We start from the raw sequence: 16,695 nt of genomic DNA on the forward strand, positions 1-16,695 counted from the left end.
ATGGCAGTTCGAGCCACTGGCACACAGCTCCACCAGCGGAGGGGTACCAGGAAGAAGCGCCCAAGCAGCCGCAGCGCCAGATGGTAGAGCGTAGTAGCGGATGCCCAACGCACAGTGGATATAGGGGCTATGCGTCTGCCGGGAAAGTCCGGCTGCGGCAGCGGGCGGTTGTCCACCAGATAACACGCCTCAAGCCTTCCAGGCCGTTAGTGAGGCCGCGCGTACAGCAAACAATTCAGACGGTCGCAGCATGGGTTCTAAGCACCGGTTTTCTCCAGAATTGGGAGTGGACATGCTGTAGAATATCTACTATCCGCATTGGCAGGAGAGTATCAGTATATCAGCCGATTATGTCGGATTAACGCTGGATGTGCACGGTGCACCAGATCTAGGCAGCCATTTCCTAGGCTGCTCAACAGCGCCCCGACAAATGGGGCTTTTTTAAGCAGGAGTGATCCAGGATCAAGGAAGGAGGATAGTGGTTGTGACTCAATCTGTGCTTGCTTAAAATAAAAAATAAAGAAATACAAACAGACCAAATGAAAATATAAAAGTACCATTAACAGCAGCTAAAATAAACTAATGCAAATAACTTTGCCACATCACTTTGCCCCTAAATAGTCAGCATTGGCTTGCCAAAACAGTGTGTGAATTCAAGACCCCTAACCCTAGACCAAAGGTTTTTCACACAAAACCACACATAGCCCGTACTCATCTAAGAAAACAAAAAACCTGGATTAACTTGCTTAATGCAAAAACATCTGGGATACATCAAAGGTCAACATCTCCTGGCAATAACCAACTGATCCAAAAGTTCTTCACCCAAAACACAATTACTGTATTTAAGAAACCCTCGGCCTCAAGCCCAGGGACCGTCTCTCTCCAGGACTGAAATCACTGGCTCCCAGTGGCTGCGAGGATTAAGTTCAAAACCCTCTGCATTGTCCACAAGGCCTTCTGGGGCCTTGGGCCAAAATACCTTGAACTCTCTCTTCCTAAGCTCTTCGCTCATCCACCTCCAACTCCCTCAGGGTCAGCCGCTTCTCCAAGCAACAAGTTGGGGATAGATCTCTCTCGGCAGCAGAGGCCTCCCTCTGGAACAGCCTTCCTGCCTCCCTGAAACTTGAGGAGAACCATCTCCGGTTCCGGAAGCACCTCAAAACCTTCCTCTTTTCCTCGGCTTTCTCTGCTCTCTCCACTGCTAAAATCAGCAAACCTGCACTGAATCTGCAACTGGGCCACTCACCGACCTCGGTCCTTGGCCCAGCCAGTCTTCCCTGCACTGCCTACCTGCACTACGGGACTGTCTCTGTATCCTACAGCCCCTCCTCCCGGCACTTACCTTGCACTTGCCACCAGCTGGCCCTATTATTTATCTTGTATTCTACTAACCATGCACTGCACTTTCCCCTCTCCCCGTCCCCTTGCACTTTTCCCTTTCCCCTCTACCCTTGCGCGATCTGAATGACACCTGGCCTAGTAGGATCGTTGTCTTTCTACCCCTGTTCCCCCCCCCCACCTCCGCCTGCCTCATCGCGCCTTGAAACACTTGTGTATAGGCGCGTTACAAATGCCATATCCTATCAAGTGACGTCCAATCTTAAATAACATGTTAGGAAATAAATAAGATTGCATACCAAAGCAACTCTAATGAAGAAAATACCTGAAAATACAGCTATAAAGGCATTGTGGTGGGTCAGAAGGAGGACTCAGACTCGTATCTTCCATTTTGACTGAATATTTATTTAAAGAAAAGATGAAAAGGCCTGACTTGCCATAAGCTATGATGGTTCCCTGCCTAACCAAATTAACTAGGGTGCTCTTCAATCGTAAGAGTACCAAAGGAAAAATCTGTACAGTCCAAAACTAAGCTATATCGAAACTATCACTGTAAGTAAGGCACAAGAGAATGACTCCCTTCTCCTGTATATTGGTTTTTGCAACAGTTCACTTTAATAAAATAATCAAAGTAACTTCCTGGAGACTCATTTTATCAGATCATAGTTCATCAATTGGGTTTTTCCACTTTCCTAAGACTTTGTTCTCTTGTGGTCCTTTTGTTGGTTACTCTTGGTTCTCTTTTATTCCTTTCTTAGTACACACGCTTGAGATACTGTTGACTCAATGTCCAATGTCTTCATGGTTTAAGGTAACCAATAATGTTCCAATTATCAGTCTCACTTTTCTTGTGCGTTTCCAACCCCAATCCTTTTACTGGCACAGGAACAATTACTACTGTAACGATTCTCACTCTCCTTCCAAACTACTTCACTGGGACGGGTATGGGTAACCCAGTAATGATTCCCACTGTTCCTCCACACAAGATGGTCACTGGGACGAGTATTAGGTCACACTTGCCTCTTAGGGAGGGTATCGCGTATTGGGTACACCTCCCTAGCATCACAGGAACAGGCTCCCCCCACCCCCAGCTGGGGAGAAGTGACTGAATCCTGCAATTCATCAGAGCACACGACGCAACCTGCAACCTACTGGGACAGGCAAATTAGTTAATTCTACATGCTTTTGTTACCAAGTGCTACGAAACGTTTATGATCTAGCACATCAAAAAGAGTTTAGAACGCTTTATTTTTGTTTTATCATCAGAATACACTCAAATTAAAAGTGCTAGGTTTTACTAAACAACATAACTATGAATGATGACTATTCACCATCTCCCTCAAACCGCTGACAAATGTGCAAATCCTAAGTTAAATGACTGCTAACTGGTGCATAAATAGGTTTTTGGTTCCTTGCTGTAAAACATAAAATGGACAATTGCAAAGTATAAAAATCTGAGGTCTTCTGCTGAACCTACCTGAGTATATTCCAGTGACTGCCATAAGGAGGCAGCAATTTCTGGTGACTTTCCAAACGCAGCAAGAGCCTTCAATAGTTGAGATTTCAGTATTGGTGCAATACTGCACTGCAGGAGTCCCAGGATCACGACCACAGGAGTCCATTGGGGGTGCTCACAGAGGGCCAACCTTGCATTTTCACTCTGCAAACACCAAAATAAAAAGCAGTCACATAATAGGCTTGTGGAATACCACAATATGTGGCACTGTAAGACAATCTTTGCTTTTCAAAAATAACAATGAACATTTATGGAGAATACAATGAACAAGTAATTGTCTCTTGGTAAATTAATTGGCCGTTTAATTCCAGGTGTTATTAACCACGTAATTTAGTTATTGTATTTAACTCCAAAGTTTGAAAAGCTAAGCCAGCCTTCCTGTGAAACAAACCTACCATCTACAGTCCAACTCTGCAGTAAGTGCAGAACCCCATGAAGTGTATTACTGGCTGTGGCAATACATTTTTCACATAGGAACGGCAAAGGCAAATTCTTTTAATAATTTGGAGAGAAAATTCACCCTAACTATGCCAAGAACGTAATTTACTATTTTATACTAATCTTATTCTCCTTGCCCAAATAACAGCCTTTATTTTCTAGAACGGATATTAATTCAGAGTTCCATGTGGGTCTGAGTTTCTATTAAAAAGGCAATCATTCAAATGTCAAATACAAATATGACTATAATATGGTTCTTGATATCAAACTTTGGTACCTTGAAAACATTTTGCCGTCTTCCATGGCTTTTCCATTTTTCTTTTGTAACTGAAGGGAATTCTATTGAAGACCCCCTGTTACTGAAACAGTTTTTCTGGGTGCAGCTCTTAGTATTTCATAAGGCTACGGTTAAAATGGATTTTCAGAATGAGCCCATTTGAGGGCTCCGAGAACAGGGTAATTAACAGCCTAAGAAAACTATATCAGGGTAACGTAGACTGTGCAAGAAGGCAAAATTCAGGAGAGATGGGTGTGGTCTAACAGTAGAGTGAACCACACACAAAGCAATCAAATGAAATAGTCAACACAGAAGTGAACAAATATGCAAATAAATTAGGGCTTTAATCAAGTAATGTAGAAGTAAATGTGAGGGGTTGTAAGAAACCTGAAGGTATTCTCCCACCTACTCCCTCAGGAACTTCCATTCAGGTGGCCAGGAAAGGACCATTGCTTTTGGATCCCGACCCTGGGGAAGGACAAATGAGGGAGGATCACCCGAGTGGAGGGTCACAAGGGATTGGGAGGAGAAAGCCCATGGGTAAGACATGGTATTCCCCCATTCCCAATAATACTCCAACCCACTCTCCCTCATGGAACAGGGTAGAGGCGTCAGTGTGGAACAAGACACAGGCTAGTTGTAAAGAATCCACAGCTGTGCAGGAGATTTAAAAATGGTGTGTCTTGCCGTGCACAGTGTGGAACGAGAGGAGGAGGTGGTCGCAGTCAGTAGGAAGGGAGCAGAAAAGCTACGGAGCACGCAGAGTGGGAAATGAACTCCGAGACAGTCACAGAGGCGAGCCATATTCAAGGAGGACAACACTCACAGGCACCCGGATGGAGGCGTGGCATACCGAAGGAGAAAGACTCTGGTGAAAGTCAGCTGCTGCAGGACCAGACAAGAATGGCATAGGCTCCATTGACAGAGGTGCAGGAGACCGACACAGGTACCAAGAGAGATGCCTTTAATCGGGGAAACAGGCCCAGCAACTGCTCTTTGTTACAGATATACGTTAAATCGGTGAGTCTGCCAAAAGGAGTTGGGGCAGCCACGGAAGTGTTATAAAGTTGAAAGACACTTGGCGAGGCAATTTGAATACTGACCAAGTATAAAAGAAGGCCTTCCTGGGGTATTTTCAATCACACCCTATCTCCTCCTCCCCATTTCCAACCAACATAATGCCTCAAGTGTTGGCATCCTCAGATTGTTTAATTTTCTGATGCGATGTACAGCACCATATAGATAAAGCAAGAGTGACAGTTCAGCTTCCATGTGGGAAGGCTGGGTAGGCGCATGTGACAGCAGATACAAGCCACAGAACGCAATTACTGGGTAACGAATGCTTGCTTTGGAGGATTCTGAATCTGCTTAGATTTATTTATTTTAAATTTATTTTCAAAAATTTCATAACAGAGAAACAGTATGTACATAATATAACATGTGATAATTATAACAAAGCCAACAGAACAATATACACCAGAAAATCCCCCTCACCCAGGAGTCACAAAACAATCAAACTGGTCTAATATAGTAAAAGAAATTTACCCCAAATCTTGTTAAATAATGCACTTTTCTTATCTCTCCAATACAGCACCTTCTCCATATCCGCTAAAGAGTGCATCTCTGAAATCCATTCCTCATAGTAATAGGGTTAGATGCTTTCCATTGTCTCAAAATTAATTTCTTCCCCACCATTGCCCCTCGAAAGATCCATTTCTTCTGAGAAGTATTCAGGTCATCCAACAAATCCTCACTACCCAACACTATCGTCTTAAAATCCATATGAACCTTCTCCTCCAAAACCTATTCACAGATCTGGTCAAACTCAAACCACAAGCCTCTCACCCTCGAGCATTCCCACAGCATATGCTCCAAGGTGCCCACCTCATGTAAACATGCCCAACATTCAGGGCTGTCACTCATCCCTCTTTTCATCATTCTCTCAGGTGTCCAGTATGTTCTATTCAAAATCTTTATCTGACAAACCCATCAGCAAGACTCGAAGAACACAATTTCACATTCTCACAAATACGTGTCCAATCATCCTCTGTAATATCCTCACCAATTCTCCGATTCCAATCCAATCTCAAAGCATCATTAGACAGATAGTTCGACACAACCAGTCTATAAACATAGCTAACCAGGCCACATCCACTCACTTCAGGCACCCAACCAAGCATGTCTATGTTGATTCTCTTTTCCAAATCCACCTCCCCCACCGCCTTCCTGATCTTCCGATAGTCTGTCAAACAAAAAGTAGGAATTTCAAACTTCAACCGTATTTCCCTAGCCGTCATCCAATTCAAACAAATTGAACAGATCACTAATCCAATGCACCCCAGTTAGATACCAATCCTGCCAGAACAAAGTTTTCCCTTCATGTGTAATGCTCGGGTTCAGCCAAATTGAAGCACTTGGATCTCTTAATGCGTTGAAACCCAAACATTCACACAAGTCCACCCATGAGTTCCGTAAGCTCCTAGTCAGTAGGCCTTCCACCCTTGCTCGAAGTGGCTTACTGGTCAAAATGGCCCTAGGCGACAAAGGGCCTATATGGCTAGACTCAGCACATATCCAATCCACATGTTCAGATTTGAGAAAATCAAATATATTCCGCGACATAAAAGCCAGATGGTATGCCTTGAAATTAGGGACCCCCAGCCCACACTTAAACAAAAGCAATTGCAATTTGCTAATCTTCAGTCGTGGAGGTTTATTATCCCACAAAAAGTCCTGCATGAGTCTTTCTAACTCACGCCAAAAATGCTTCTCAATATCTAAGGGGATCATACTCAGAACAACATTCACTCGAGGAGTCGACACCATTTTTAAAGCATTCACCTTCCCCCAAAGGGAAAGGTGCAACAAACTGCAACTTTTCAAATCCGAAAGTTTTATGTGGATTTATATAAGAATGAATCCCATATTGATGCAGATAATGGAGACTTCCTGGAAGGGGTTCAGGTCCCAGTAATTTCAGGTGAGGAAGCTACTTTACTGGAGGAAGATATCTCGGTGGATGAAGTCAAGCTAGCAATATCAAAATTGAATGTTGGTAGGTCTTCAGGGCCTGATGGATTGCCAGTTGAATTCTATAAATGGTTGCCTAATTCGGCGTTGACACTTGACGGATATGTATAAGACCTCCAAGGCTAGGGGTATACTTCCAGATTCTACTAGACATGCAACTATCTCTGTCTTTCTGAAGGAAAACAGGGATGAGACACTGGCGTCCAACTATAGACCAATTAGTTTGATCAATGTGGACAATAAGATTCTGGCCAAGATTCTAGCTCTGCGAATGGAAAATCTTTTGCCGGGGCTGATAGATCAGAATCAATCTGGTTTTGTTAAAGGTAGGATGACGTCCAGTAACATGCGGACACTGCTAAGTACTATCGCGAAGGCGTCGGAGTCGTCTGAAGACTCGGCTGTCCTATCACTTGATGCAGAAAAGGCATTCAATAGAGTTGACGGGCAATTTATGTTTAAAGTATTGTAAAAGATGGGTTTTAGAATTCAGTTCTGTTCTTGGATTAAACTACTGTATACCAGGCCTACGGCTGATGTCAAAACTAATGGTCAGAGGTCAACACCCTTTGAATTAGAACGTGGCACGAGACAAGGTTGCCCATTCTCTCCTTTGTTATTCGTACTGAGAATTGAACCTTTGGCTATAGCATTGAGAAATGAGGTAGGTTTACAAGGCATAACTTGTTGGGGGATGCTACAAAAAATGTGGTTATACGCTGATGACTTGTTATTGGTCCTCAAGAACCCAAGTGAATCAGTGCCAGTCCTTATGACATTCTCAAAGCTTTTCACCAGTGCTCTGGATACAAGATTAATTGGGCAAAATCAGAGGTTTTACCATTAGTGCCCTTGTGTGAAACAATTTATTACCCGGTTGGGATTCAAGTGGTGTGCTGAAAAACTATTGTACTTGGGGGTTTGGATTTTGCCTAATGTCGCTGATTTTGTGAGGGAATCTGCTTAGATTGACATACTTTGCATAAATTAGCTAGCAATACTTGAAGATGGTGGGAAAGTAGAAGGATCAGTTAAAATAAAAGTGATGGTTTACAATTGCGTGTCTCACCTGTGTCTGCTTGAGCTTATGTATTAACACAATAATGCTGTGTGAATGTTTGTACTGAGCCTCATGTTGCTGCTTTACAAACGAAATCGAAAGGGATGTTTGCAATGAAAACTGAAGTCACCCCCGTACTTCGTGTAGAGTCAACGGTTAGGGAGAATTCTTAAAAATGTGCCAATTACCTTCTATCTTAGAGACCCCCAGCTCTTTTGCTGGACTTCAGGACCTTTAATTTCTAACCTGGAGAGAGTGAGCCCCTTTTCTCACTCTCTCATGTCACTTTATTTTGATTTAGACTCTGTTTCTTTTAACTGTGGAGTCTGACAAACTCCAAAGGCATCCTCTTTTACATTGTGACACACCGCACCTTCAGTGCAGTGGCACAGGCAAGTCTCTTAGATTTCCCAAATGTTTAAATACCTTCTCTTGGTCAAACTACTCTTTCCAAGAGCATTAAAGTGAAATGGACTACTTACATTTTGTAACTTTCCAGACCCAGCACACACTAGCTTACCATAGGGTGCCTGAGCGGTTAATTAGTATCCCTTTTGTCTAGTTTCTCATGTAGCATTTTTGTTACCCTTTCTACAATTAAACTGAAGGCAGTGGTTTACGTTTTACTACCATTGTGTGTTTTTACCACAGCGTGCATTCGCAGCCACAGTAAAGCACCCATGGGTGCCCATTTCATCAAAATGGACCTGGTCTTTTTCACCATTTCTTGTTGGAAAGGTCCTTCCTGAGATTTACACTGTGCGCTGTAGGGGAGGACAGGCCTTGAAGGCCCCCCTCTCCTGCATTATCCTCCCCCGGTGAGGACCATGGCTCGCTGAGCGTCCCCTCATGCCACCCGGGCCCAGGTGGAGGAGGGCTCGCCCGCCGATGACATTGCCCCCACGTATCTATCACATACACACACACACACTAAAGTTTAGACAGGCCTAGGAGCCATCGTGCCCAGCAAAGATGGCGTGAGTTCAGCACACTGTAGTACGGCCCCCACCTTTGGAGGGCTTTCCAAGCATCCCTGCCGCCGCAGCACCATGGTAGATCCGCTGCGAGCGCGTTCCCATGAGAAAGCCGGGTATGAGCTAACCCGAGATGCTAACACTAACATTTCGTCGTTCACAATGTAATACTGCACCCCGCATGACCTGGTCCGCGAGGCCGGGGCGACGGGGAAGAAACTGTAGTATCACTATCTGAAGAAAGTAGAAAATAATCCAAGTATTGGTATTAATGAACTACCTCTTTTTAAACAGATTCTGTAAACTGTGAATTAATCATAAAGATGTAACGTTTATATGATGTCACCCCAGGTCTGGACTAATGCTGCTATAAGCACAGAGAAAGATGTCGACGAAACGTATAACCTTTATATGTATAAGTGTTCTTTCAGTTTTATGTAGAAACCTGAACTCGTATATGTTTTCTTAGTCACCCGTAGCGGCTAGTATCAATCTCTGTAAGCCATAACCTAGAACTACCTCATGTAACGTCTAATGTACATAAAATAATCAAAACACTGTAGTGAATGTAATGTTAGGTAACGGAAAGATACTCAGACCAAATATATTAACGAAATGTTTAGTGAGCTTGAAGTATATATGTGTGGCACCGTAGTTTAAAGAAGACAAATGATATAAAAGTTTGTGTATTCAAAATTAAGCAACACACGAGGAAAATACCTTTTGCGAATACACGCAAGGCCATTCTCCCTCCCACCCTACGAAGCCTGCCAAATAGAGAAAAAGCTAAGGCCTGTGCCGTGCTCCCCCACCTCCCCCGACCAAGCTGGAACCGCTTCAGAGAGTCAGAGGCCCCAACACAACATCCAAGGCCACTGGCCGCCACCTGTGTTATTTACAGCACGGTAATAAACTCACGTTTGAATCCACTGATCTACCAGCACCCTCTCGTAAATCCCATAATCCCCCAGACCACCCCAAGAAGTCTGACCCCGCACAAACACTACCCCCGACAATGGGACAAGACACAGAGCCCCTTCATAGTAGTCTCTAATAAAACATGTACCACCCGGCCCAAGCCCCCAGAGCCCAGCCCCTCGACCTGAAATACCAGACGTCAGAACACCGGTAAATCCAATAGATGACCACCAGACCCCTCACACGGTGCATTCCTCCTGTGTTGTATTTCATTGATTGAAAGATTCATTGTAGGAGTTAGATATGGGGTTTTAAGTAACTGCAATGTGCATGATCTAGGGCACCCAAGTCAGGGAAGGTATTCATCTTTGTCACAGGCTGCCCCAGCGAACCAACACCACCCGGATGACCTCAAGCCGGCCTGCCAGGCCCAACCCAACCCACGAGGCTGACCAGTGACGTCCTCCCACCCGGACCAACCACGCTGCAGTAACACCTATAGTTAGTCGACGCCACCCAATCCCAATTAACTTGTGCCCCCTATAGTGTGTAGGTTCTGATGACGTTTTTTGTATTAGAAATACGCCTGCCTTTGCGATTGTCAGGCAGAGCGCTCTCGGAGGTTGCAGAGTTCTTTGCATGCCATATTCTTTTGATAAACTCCCACTTAGGCTCACCCGCACTCTGTCTTGGCCTTATTCCCACTGCGGGAGTGTCCATTATTGTCTCCCATTGCGGGGAGGATCGTGCTAAGTTGGGGGCGCTTCCACTCAGCGCCAAACCAGGTTTGGTCCATTTGATCGTTTTGTCTTTGGCAGGATTCACCAGTGAAGCCCGCCTCTGGCTCCAGTATGTTAGGTAGGGGCAGGAAGTGAGGCAGGTGCCTGAAACTCCCTGTGCTTAATCCCCTTGGTTACAGGAATGCACCCAAAGGTGATTGGCCGGCTGGCTGTCCGACAAGGACAGCCACCCTGCTGTGTGATTGACAGCTAGGCTGGAATGAATGGGAGAAACCTGCATAAAAGTCTCTGCTTTTTGGCTTGGAAGGCAGAGTCGACCACTGGACGAAGGAATTCGAAGAAGAACTTGGAAGAGACACCTGCTGCAACTCCTGGACCGTTGGTTTGCCCGGTGAAGCCATACTGCAGCTCCGAATTCGCCTCAACTAGAGAAGCCCTGCAAGGACAACTTCTCCCTTTGAGTTGGTGGACCAATCAACTCCAAAGTAAGCCCGTCTGGACATCCTCTCGGAGCTGGCTGTAGTTCCACTGCTACTGTTGCTGCTATTGCTGGAACCGAAGTGCCAGGGAGAGGAACACCAGATTGTGTGTGTTGCTTTCAAGTCCGACCGGAGCGTTAGGAAGATCAAGAGCCACCTCAACAGAGTCATGGATCCCAGAAGGAAGGGAAGTCTGAAGTGGTATCTGAGAACCGCAGTGTTATTTGCTGTCAGACACGAGGAGCTGAAACACAGAAGAACCTCTGAATCGAAATTTGCCCATTGCTGCAGCTGACCTTCCCATTGCAGAGCAAGAGTCCCCGGGCGTCCTTCCTCTTGTACCCATGACTGAGGCTCAGGAACAACAGGATCTGCAGAGCTGTACAGGAACAGAAGCCAGCTGGAACCATTTCTTCTAACCAGAGGTACTGTAAAGTCTAAGAGAAATAACCTTGTGTTGTGTAGCCTTGCTTGCTCTCAGTTGAGACCTGTCTTGGTTACCGTGCAGAGTTGCTAAGGTTTTGTCCCTCACAAACCTCCCAGCTTGTGGCCCTTCAAGTGTTTTATTTATTTCTAAAAACTTTGTGCAAGACTTTTTCCCTACCTGCAAAGAATATCTTCAGCTCCCCCAGATATTGTGTTATTAACATTGGCTGTCCTGGCTCCCTGAGAGACTCCTCTTTACCTCTAAATTTGTGCTTTGGCCTTTCCCCCAGGAAAGGGTCAATATACTCTGCATTGGAGGTATCAAAAGTACTTAACAGTTTATGAATTATTTGTTAACCTTCGTTTTATTCCTCTATTATATCTTTTACACCAAACTCCGTATTGCTCTAAATGTACCCGTGATTAATCAATGTCCACAGTGTCCTAGATATTTAAGTCACCTGAGGGTATAGGAAGTATCGGTGTGCCATCCCCAATGGGTATCAACTGACTTAGAGAAACAGACTGTTTTGAAGTGTATTTTAAGTGTTATATATATTGTTCCCTTCTGAAGAACCTTATGCAAATGACTGAAATAAATGAATGAATGTTCTATCAAGAAACCTTGAGTTCAAGTGTTTATTTGCATAACTGCTACTGTGAAACTCTGTCACTACATTACTGCTCACATTGACCCCTCTTGAGATAAGCCTGGCTGCTCAGCCACACTACCAACCTTTGTAGTTCAGACCTCTACCAAAGGTTGGGTCCCTATTGCCAGGAGGGGAAGATTAGTGTAGTGCACCCAAAGGGTACTGCAAACAATCTTGCCTAACATGAACTTTGGGAGTGAAAGGAAGAGTTTTGTGTGCCGATGTGCAACAGTTTTATACAACAAACTATCACCATTCCAATGCTGAATTTAGTGATTGGATCTCCCCTTTCCTCCTGCTGCAAAAGACACAAAGAGCTGACTTTTCTTTTATAGTGCTTTTGTTTTGTTTAGATAGGCCATTACTGCTCTGTGGACATTGAGAGTGTGCAGTCCTCTTCCTCACCTCTTTTGTGGATTCTGGAAGAATACTGGTAATTCTTTTTATTGATTGATTTACATAAAACTTAGAAAGTACTTTAGGTGTGAACCGAGTATGTGTTCTAAAAACCACATTGTTCTGCAGGTGCGTTCAGTAGAGCAGACTGTCGGGGGGGAAATTCTGCCGGGGTCGGCCGGGCCGTCCGCTGACCTCCGGGCAGGGAGGCCCCAACTCCTCCCGTATATCCCAAAAGAGATAGAGTATGAGACACACGCAAGAAGCAAGGTGACTCTGCTGTTTATTAGACAAAACGGCAGGGATGGGTCAAGGAGCGTACGCGTCCGTCCTGACACACACACAATCGTGGGGCTCGCAGGCCCTTTTTACCTTAGTATGACGCGCTACTTGCGTCATCTTACAAAGTTTAGTAAAAAACCTATTTCCACTCTGGATTGGTTACTCGAGTGGTAGGGTTAGTATAGCGCACATATAGAGAATGGTGTTAGTGGCTGAGGGTTAGTCAGGTGGTATACCTGGGCTGTCCCTTCAATTTGATACATGAAAATTGTTACATGAAGACCTCTGAGGATTGGTCAATGTTAATGGCGTCAGTGATAAGAGCCCCATGTTCTGATTGGTCCGCTCGCGAGCCTCCCAGTCTGGGACTATCGCTGTTCCCAGCTCGCGGTGCACCTGTCATTTGCAACAATGTTTTAATATGGGTAGGTGTAAACAATGTGAGGATTTATTCATATGTTGGGATGTCGACTACTCCCACTGCTGCAGATGTCCAATGAGTCTTTTAATTGTATCTGCCTGTGGCTTGAAACGTGGGATTCAGGCGTCTCCTTCCTCCTGGGCTTGGCATCTTGTCAGGTTTGGCTTTGTCACGTGAGGTGGGACCGTGTTTGAGGCAAAATTCAACATAATTAATATTGTTTTTCCTACTGTGGGCCTGCTTTATCTTGCAGGGGCGACCTTGGCGTTGGCTTGCAGCGTGCGAGATTGCAACATCTTGCCCTTGGCGGTGTGCTTTCGCCGGGCTCATTTTGCAGGGTCAGCAACCCAGTTCTTGCTCATTCAATGTTCATGGAAGCTTTTGCTTGCGGCCTACTTTGGCCTGGTGCATAGGTGGAACCGTTTGATGCAGAGCGCTTTAGGTTACGGTATCATATTGCTTTATCCTCAGTATCGTGTCCCCGTTATATTCTTCATTATGGTACATGGATCTTAGAAGAAGCGTGAGCAAGCCTTTTTAGATAAATTCATGATGCGTCTTGCGTTTCTGCATTTTGAGAGCCTATGTGGAAAATAATAAAGATGCACGTCCGTGAGTATGTCTGTCGCCTACGTCATAGCACTGAGTATATTCTTCGTGTGGGTTGGTGTGGGAGTGTCCGGTGTGTATATTTGCACAGGTGTGCGGACCGTTGGCTAGGTCGTCATAGCATCTCTAACGACGTGTAGGTTTAGTCGAGTTGATCCGTGCCGCAGGTGTCGGCATGGGCAGGGCGGGCTGCTGGACAGGTAGATGGGCACATCCGTATGTTCCTGTACCAGGGTATTTGGTCGTCTGGTAGATAGGCAAACTCCTCTCGTGGCGGGTGTCTAGGCCGTGATCCTCTAGGCCAAGCGCGAGGGGGGGAAGGGCGGGAGCCTGGTCTTCCATTCTCCCACTTCAAGACGTTAGACACAATTCACAAACACAAATTACTTAACTATGTAATGTTGGTTTTGAGGACACCTTTATTCCTCATCTTGAGAAATATCCTCCTGACACAATTAGCTACAGAAGGCCTAATTCATCGAAGTGTTTTATAAGGTATTACCCGAATTGTTTGTTTACAATTGTTCGAATGACACAATTGTTCGAATAATAGGGGTCCTAATTGACTTTATGCACAATTGACCGTATGGTCATTTTAATATATATTATGGGTTGGGTTGGTGTAATAATAATATAAGGGGATTGGGAGGGGGGTTGGATTGGGTGGGAGGTTGCGGGGGGTTTCCCCCCGCATATATATCCTAATTGACCGTTTAAATTCAGTCAATTGTGCAGAAGGTCAATTGTTATTCGAACAATTGACATTCAAACAATTCGTATACAACCTTTTATAAAGGCAAAACCCCATTGGAAAACGCTCCGTCAATCAGGGCCAGAACATTTTTCTTAGCCACCAGATGGACTGTGCAGCTCTGGCATCAGCACTGTCCTCTGGTCAGTCCAATCTTGTGCAGGGATCGCAGCGCAAGGAACTTTCATGAGAATAAACGAGGGAGCATTCCCCATCACACGTGCAACAAAATAAAGGCAATGAAGAATCTGTGCAGGGCAAACAAAGTCATGTGTCTACCAGAAACGACATTGCCCAAGGCAAGTCATTTGTTTGCCCAAGGGCACATTTCTACCACAGATTCTCATCTTGTAAAAAAAGACACACGCAGCTGTACTTTAGAAGAAAGGAAGCAGGTAGGGACCGGATATAGTTAAGAGGGAAATTTAGAAGCACCCACTTTCCCAGTGAGATGCCATCTTTGCTTAAATAGTCCAGCAGATAATGTCTACAAAATTAATGAATTCCAGCCTATGTTGCTTTCCGACTGTTCAGATGGATTTTCAAAATCAGCCATGTGGACAGGTTCACATCGACCACATCATGCACTTCAGTCATGATTAATTCTAAGTTGTGATAATACCAAAAATGTCATCTATGCTATAAACTGTCCCCTGTTCTTTTTTTTTCCAACTTTTTTTTATTATTTTTGGCACAACAAGTCATACAGGCACTTTGAATGTTACATACTTTGCAGTATTGCTGAGCCGTTAAGAGGAAAACAGCATTAGATGTACCCGAGATTTAGCTAACCATGCGTTTTCTACAAAAACAAAATTATTAACTACAACTGAGGAGGGGGGGGGTGAGGGTGAGGGGGACAAGGAGCTGTGTACACAAGAGGAACAGAAGACTAAATGTTTCGGATAGGGCGTAGTTTCAAAAGTTCGAGAAGACTCTTTGGCGAGGTTTGGGGCTGATTCTTCAGCGCTGTCCGTTCTGGATAGGGGGGGATGTGGGGGCTGTTCCGGGCGTTTTTTTAGGCTGCTCAGGGGTGTGGAGGAGCCAGAGCGGGCAAAGTTTCTGCTTTGTTCTTTTCAGTCCTGAGTTTCCATCCAGCGCAGGGCTGGGGGTTGTATTGCCACCCCGGGGAATTGTTGCACGTAATCCAGGAAGGGGGCCCATATGCATTTGAATTTGGACTTGTTGCCTAGTCTGATGGCTGTAACTTTCTCGGCTGCCACTATATCCCAGCATTTGGCCCACCACATTTGCGTGGATGGGCCTTCCGGGTTTTTCCAGAGTCTGGCGATGGTAATTTTGGCGGGTGTAAGGAGATGGGAGCAGAGTTCCGCCAGGCAGCCTGTTAGGGGGAATTGGCCATCTCCTGTCGCCCCCAGCAGCACGATTCCTGGTCCCAGGGGATAGTTAACCCAGTGACTGCATTGACGTGTTCCAAAATATTCTTCCAGAATAGGGTGGCTTTCGGGCAAGTCCAGAGGAGGTGGAACAGGGTTCCTCGGTCTGAGCACCCCCTCCAGCACTGCACGGGGATTGCTGGGTTAGACTTATTTAGGATTACAGGGGTTCGGTACCATCTGTAGCATACTTTAAACGCGCTTTGTTTGTTACACATTGAGCTTTTTTGTGCGCGGGACCAGATGTGAAGCCATTCGTCTGGTTCGATGGGTTTACCGATGTCCTCTTCCCATTTCAGCATGTATGGTTCTTTTTTAGTGTGGTCCGTTCTGTCTAGCATCTTATATAGTGCTGAGATTTTCCCTATCGGGGGGGGTTCCTGTAGGGGAGGATTGGTCCAAAAGACCCCCTCCCCTGCATCCTCTTCCCCGGTGAGGCCCATGGCTCGTCAGGGGGTCCCCCCCCTACCACCAGGGACCAGGTGGTGGATGGGCCACTGGCTGAAGACATTGACCAAACCTGCTGAATTTAGCTAGGCCCTTGAAACCATTTTGTCTAATAAAGACGGTTTGAGCCCTGTGCACCGCAGCGAGGCCCCCACCCTTGGAGAGTTTCAATTATCCCTGTGGCCACTGCTCTCTGGCAGATCCGCTGAGAGCCCGTTCCCACGAACAAGACGGACATGAGCTAGTGTTAGATACCAACACTGTAACATTGCACCTTCCCCAGTGTATCGCTGTTCCCAGCATGACCCGGCCAGCAGGGCCTGGGTGGAAAAGAACTGTAAAATGGTCCCCTGACAAAAGCAAAGTTCCCAAATACTAATGAGTAAACCACCTGTGATGAAAGCGTTCTCTCCACAACCTCTCTGACTAAAAAACCTGTAAAATGTATAAACATGGCAGAATGTGTGCTCATATGACATTAGGGATGAAGTACCCACATCCCTGCAGCTATGCGCAAATAGTAAAAGCGTCCCGGGTTTTTTT

The 16,695-nt window shown here is 45.4% G+C and overlaps 1 protein-coding gene across 1 annotated transcript in view; it reads right to left on the reverse strand.

Moving 5' to 3' along the window:
* The window catches only part of NUP205 (nucleoporin 205), a 1,887,652-nt gene that overhangs the window by 1,511,236 nt on the left and 359,721 nt on the right, over positions 1–16,695 (reverse strand). Inside the window, exon 13 of the mRNA XM_069628771.1 lies at positions 2,816–2,998. Coding sequence (XP_069484872.1) covers positions 2,816–2,998 — 183 coding nt within the window. The remainder of the gene's footprint in view (positions 1–2,815; positions 2,999–16,695) is intronic.

The sequence above is a fragment of the Ambystoma mexicanum genome, chromosome 12, assembly GCF_040938575.1.
Source record: "Ambystoma mexicanum isolate Mex_15411 chromosome 12, UKY_AmexF1_1, whole genome shotgun sequence".
In the NCBI taxonomy this organism is placed as follows: Eukaryota; Metazoa; Chordata; class Amphibia; order Caudata; family Ambystomatidae; genus Ambystoma; species Ambystoma mexicanum.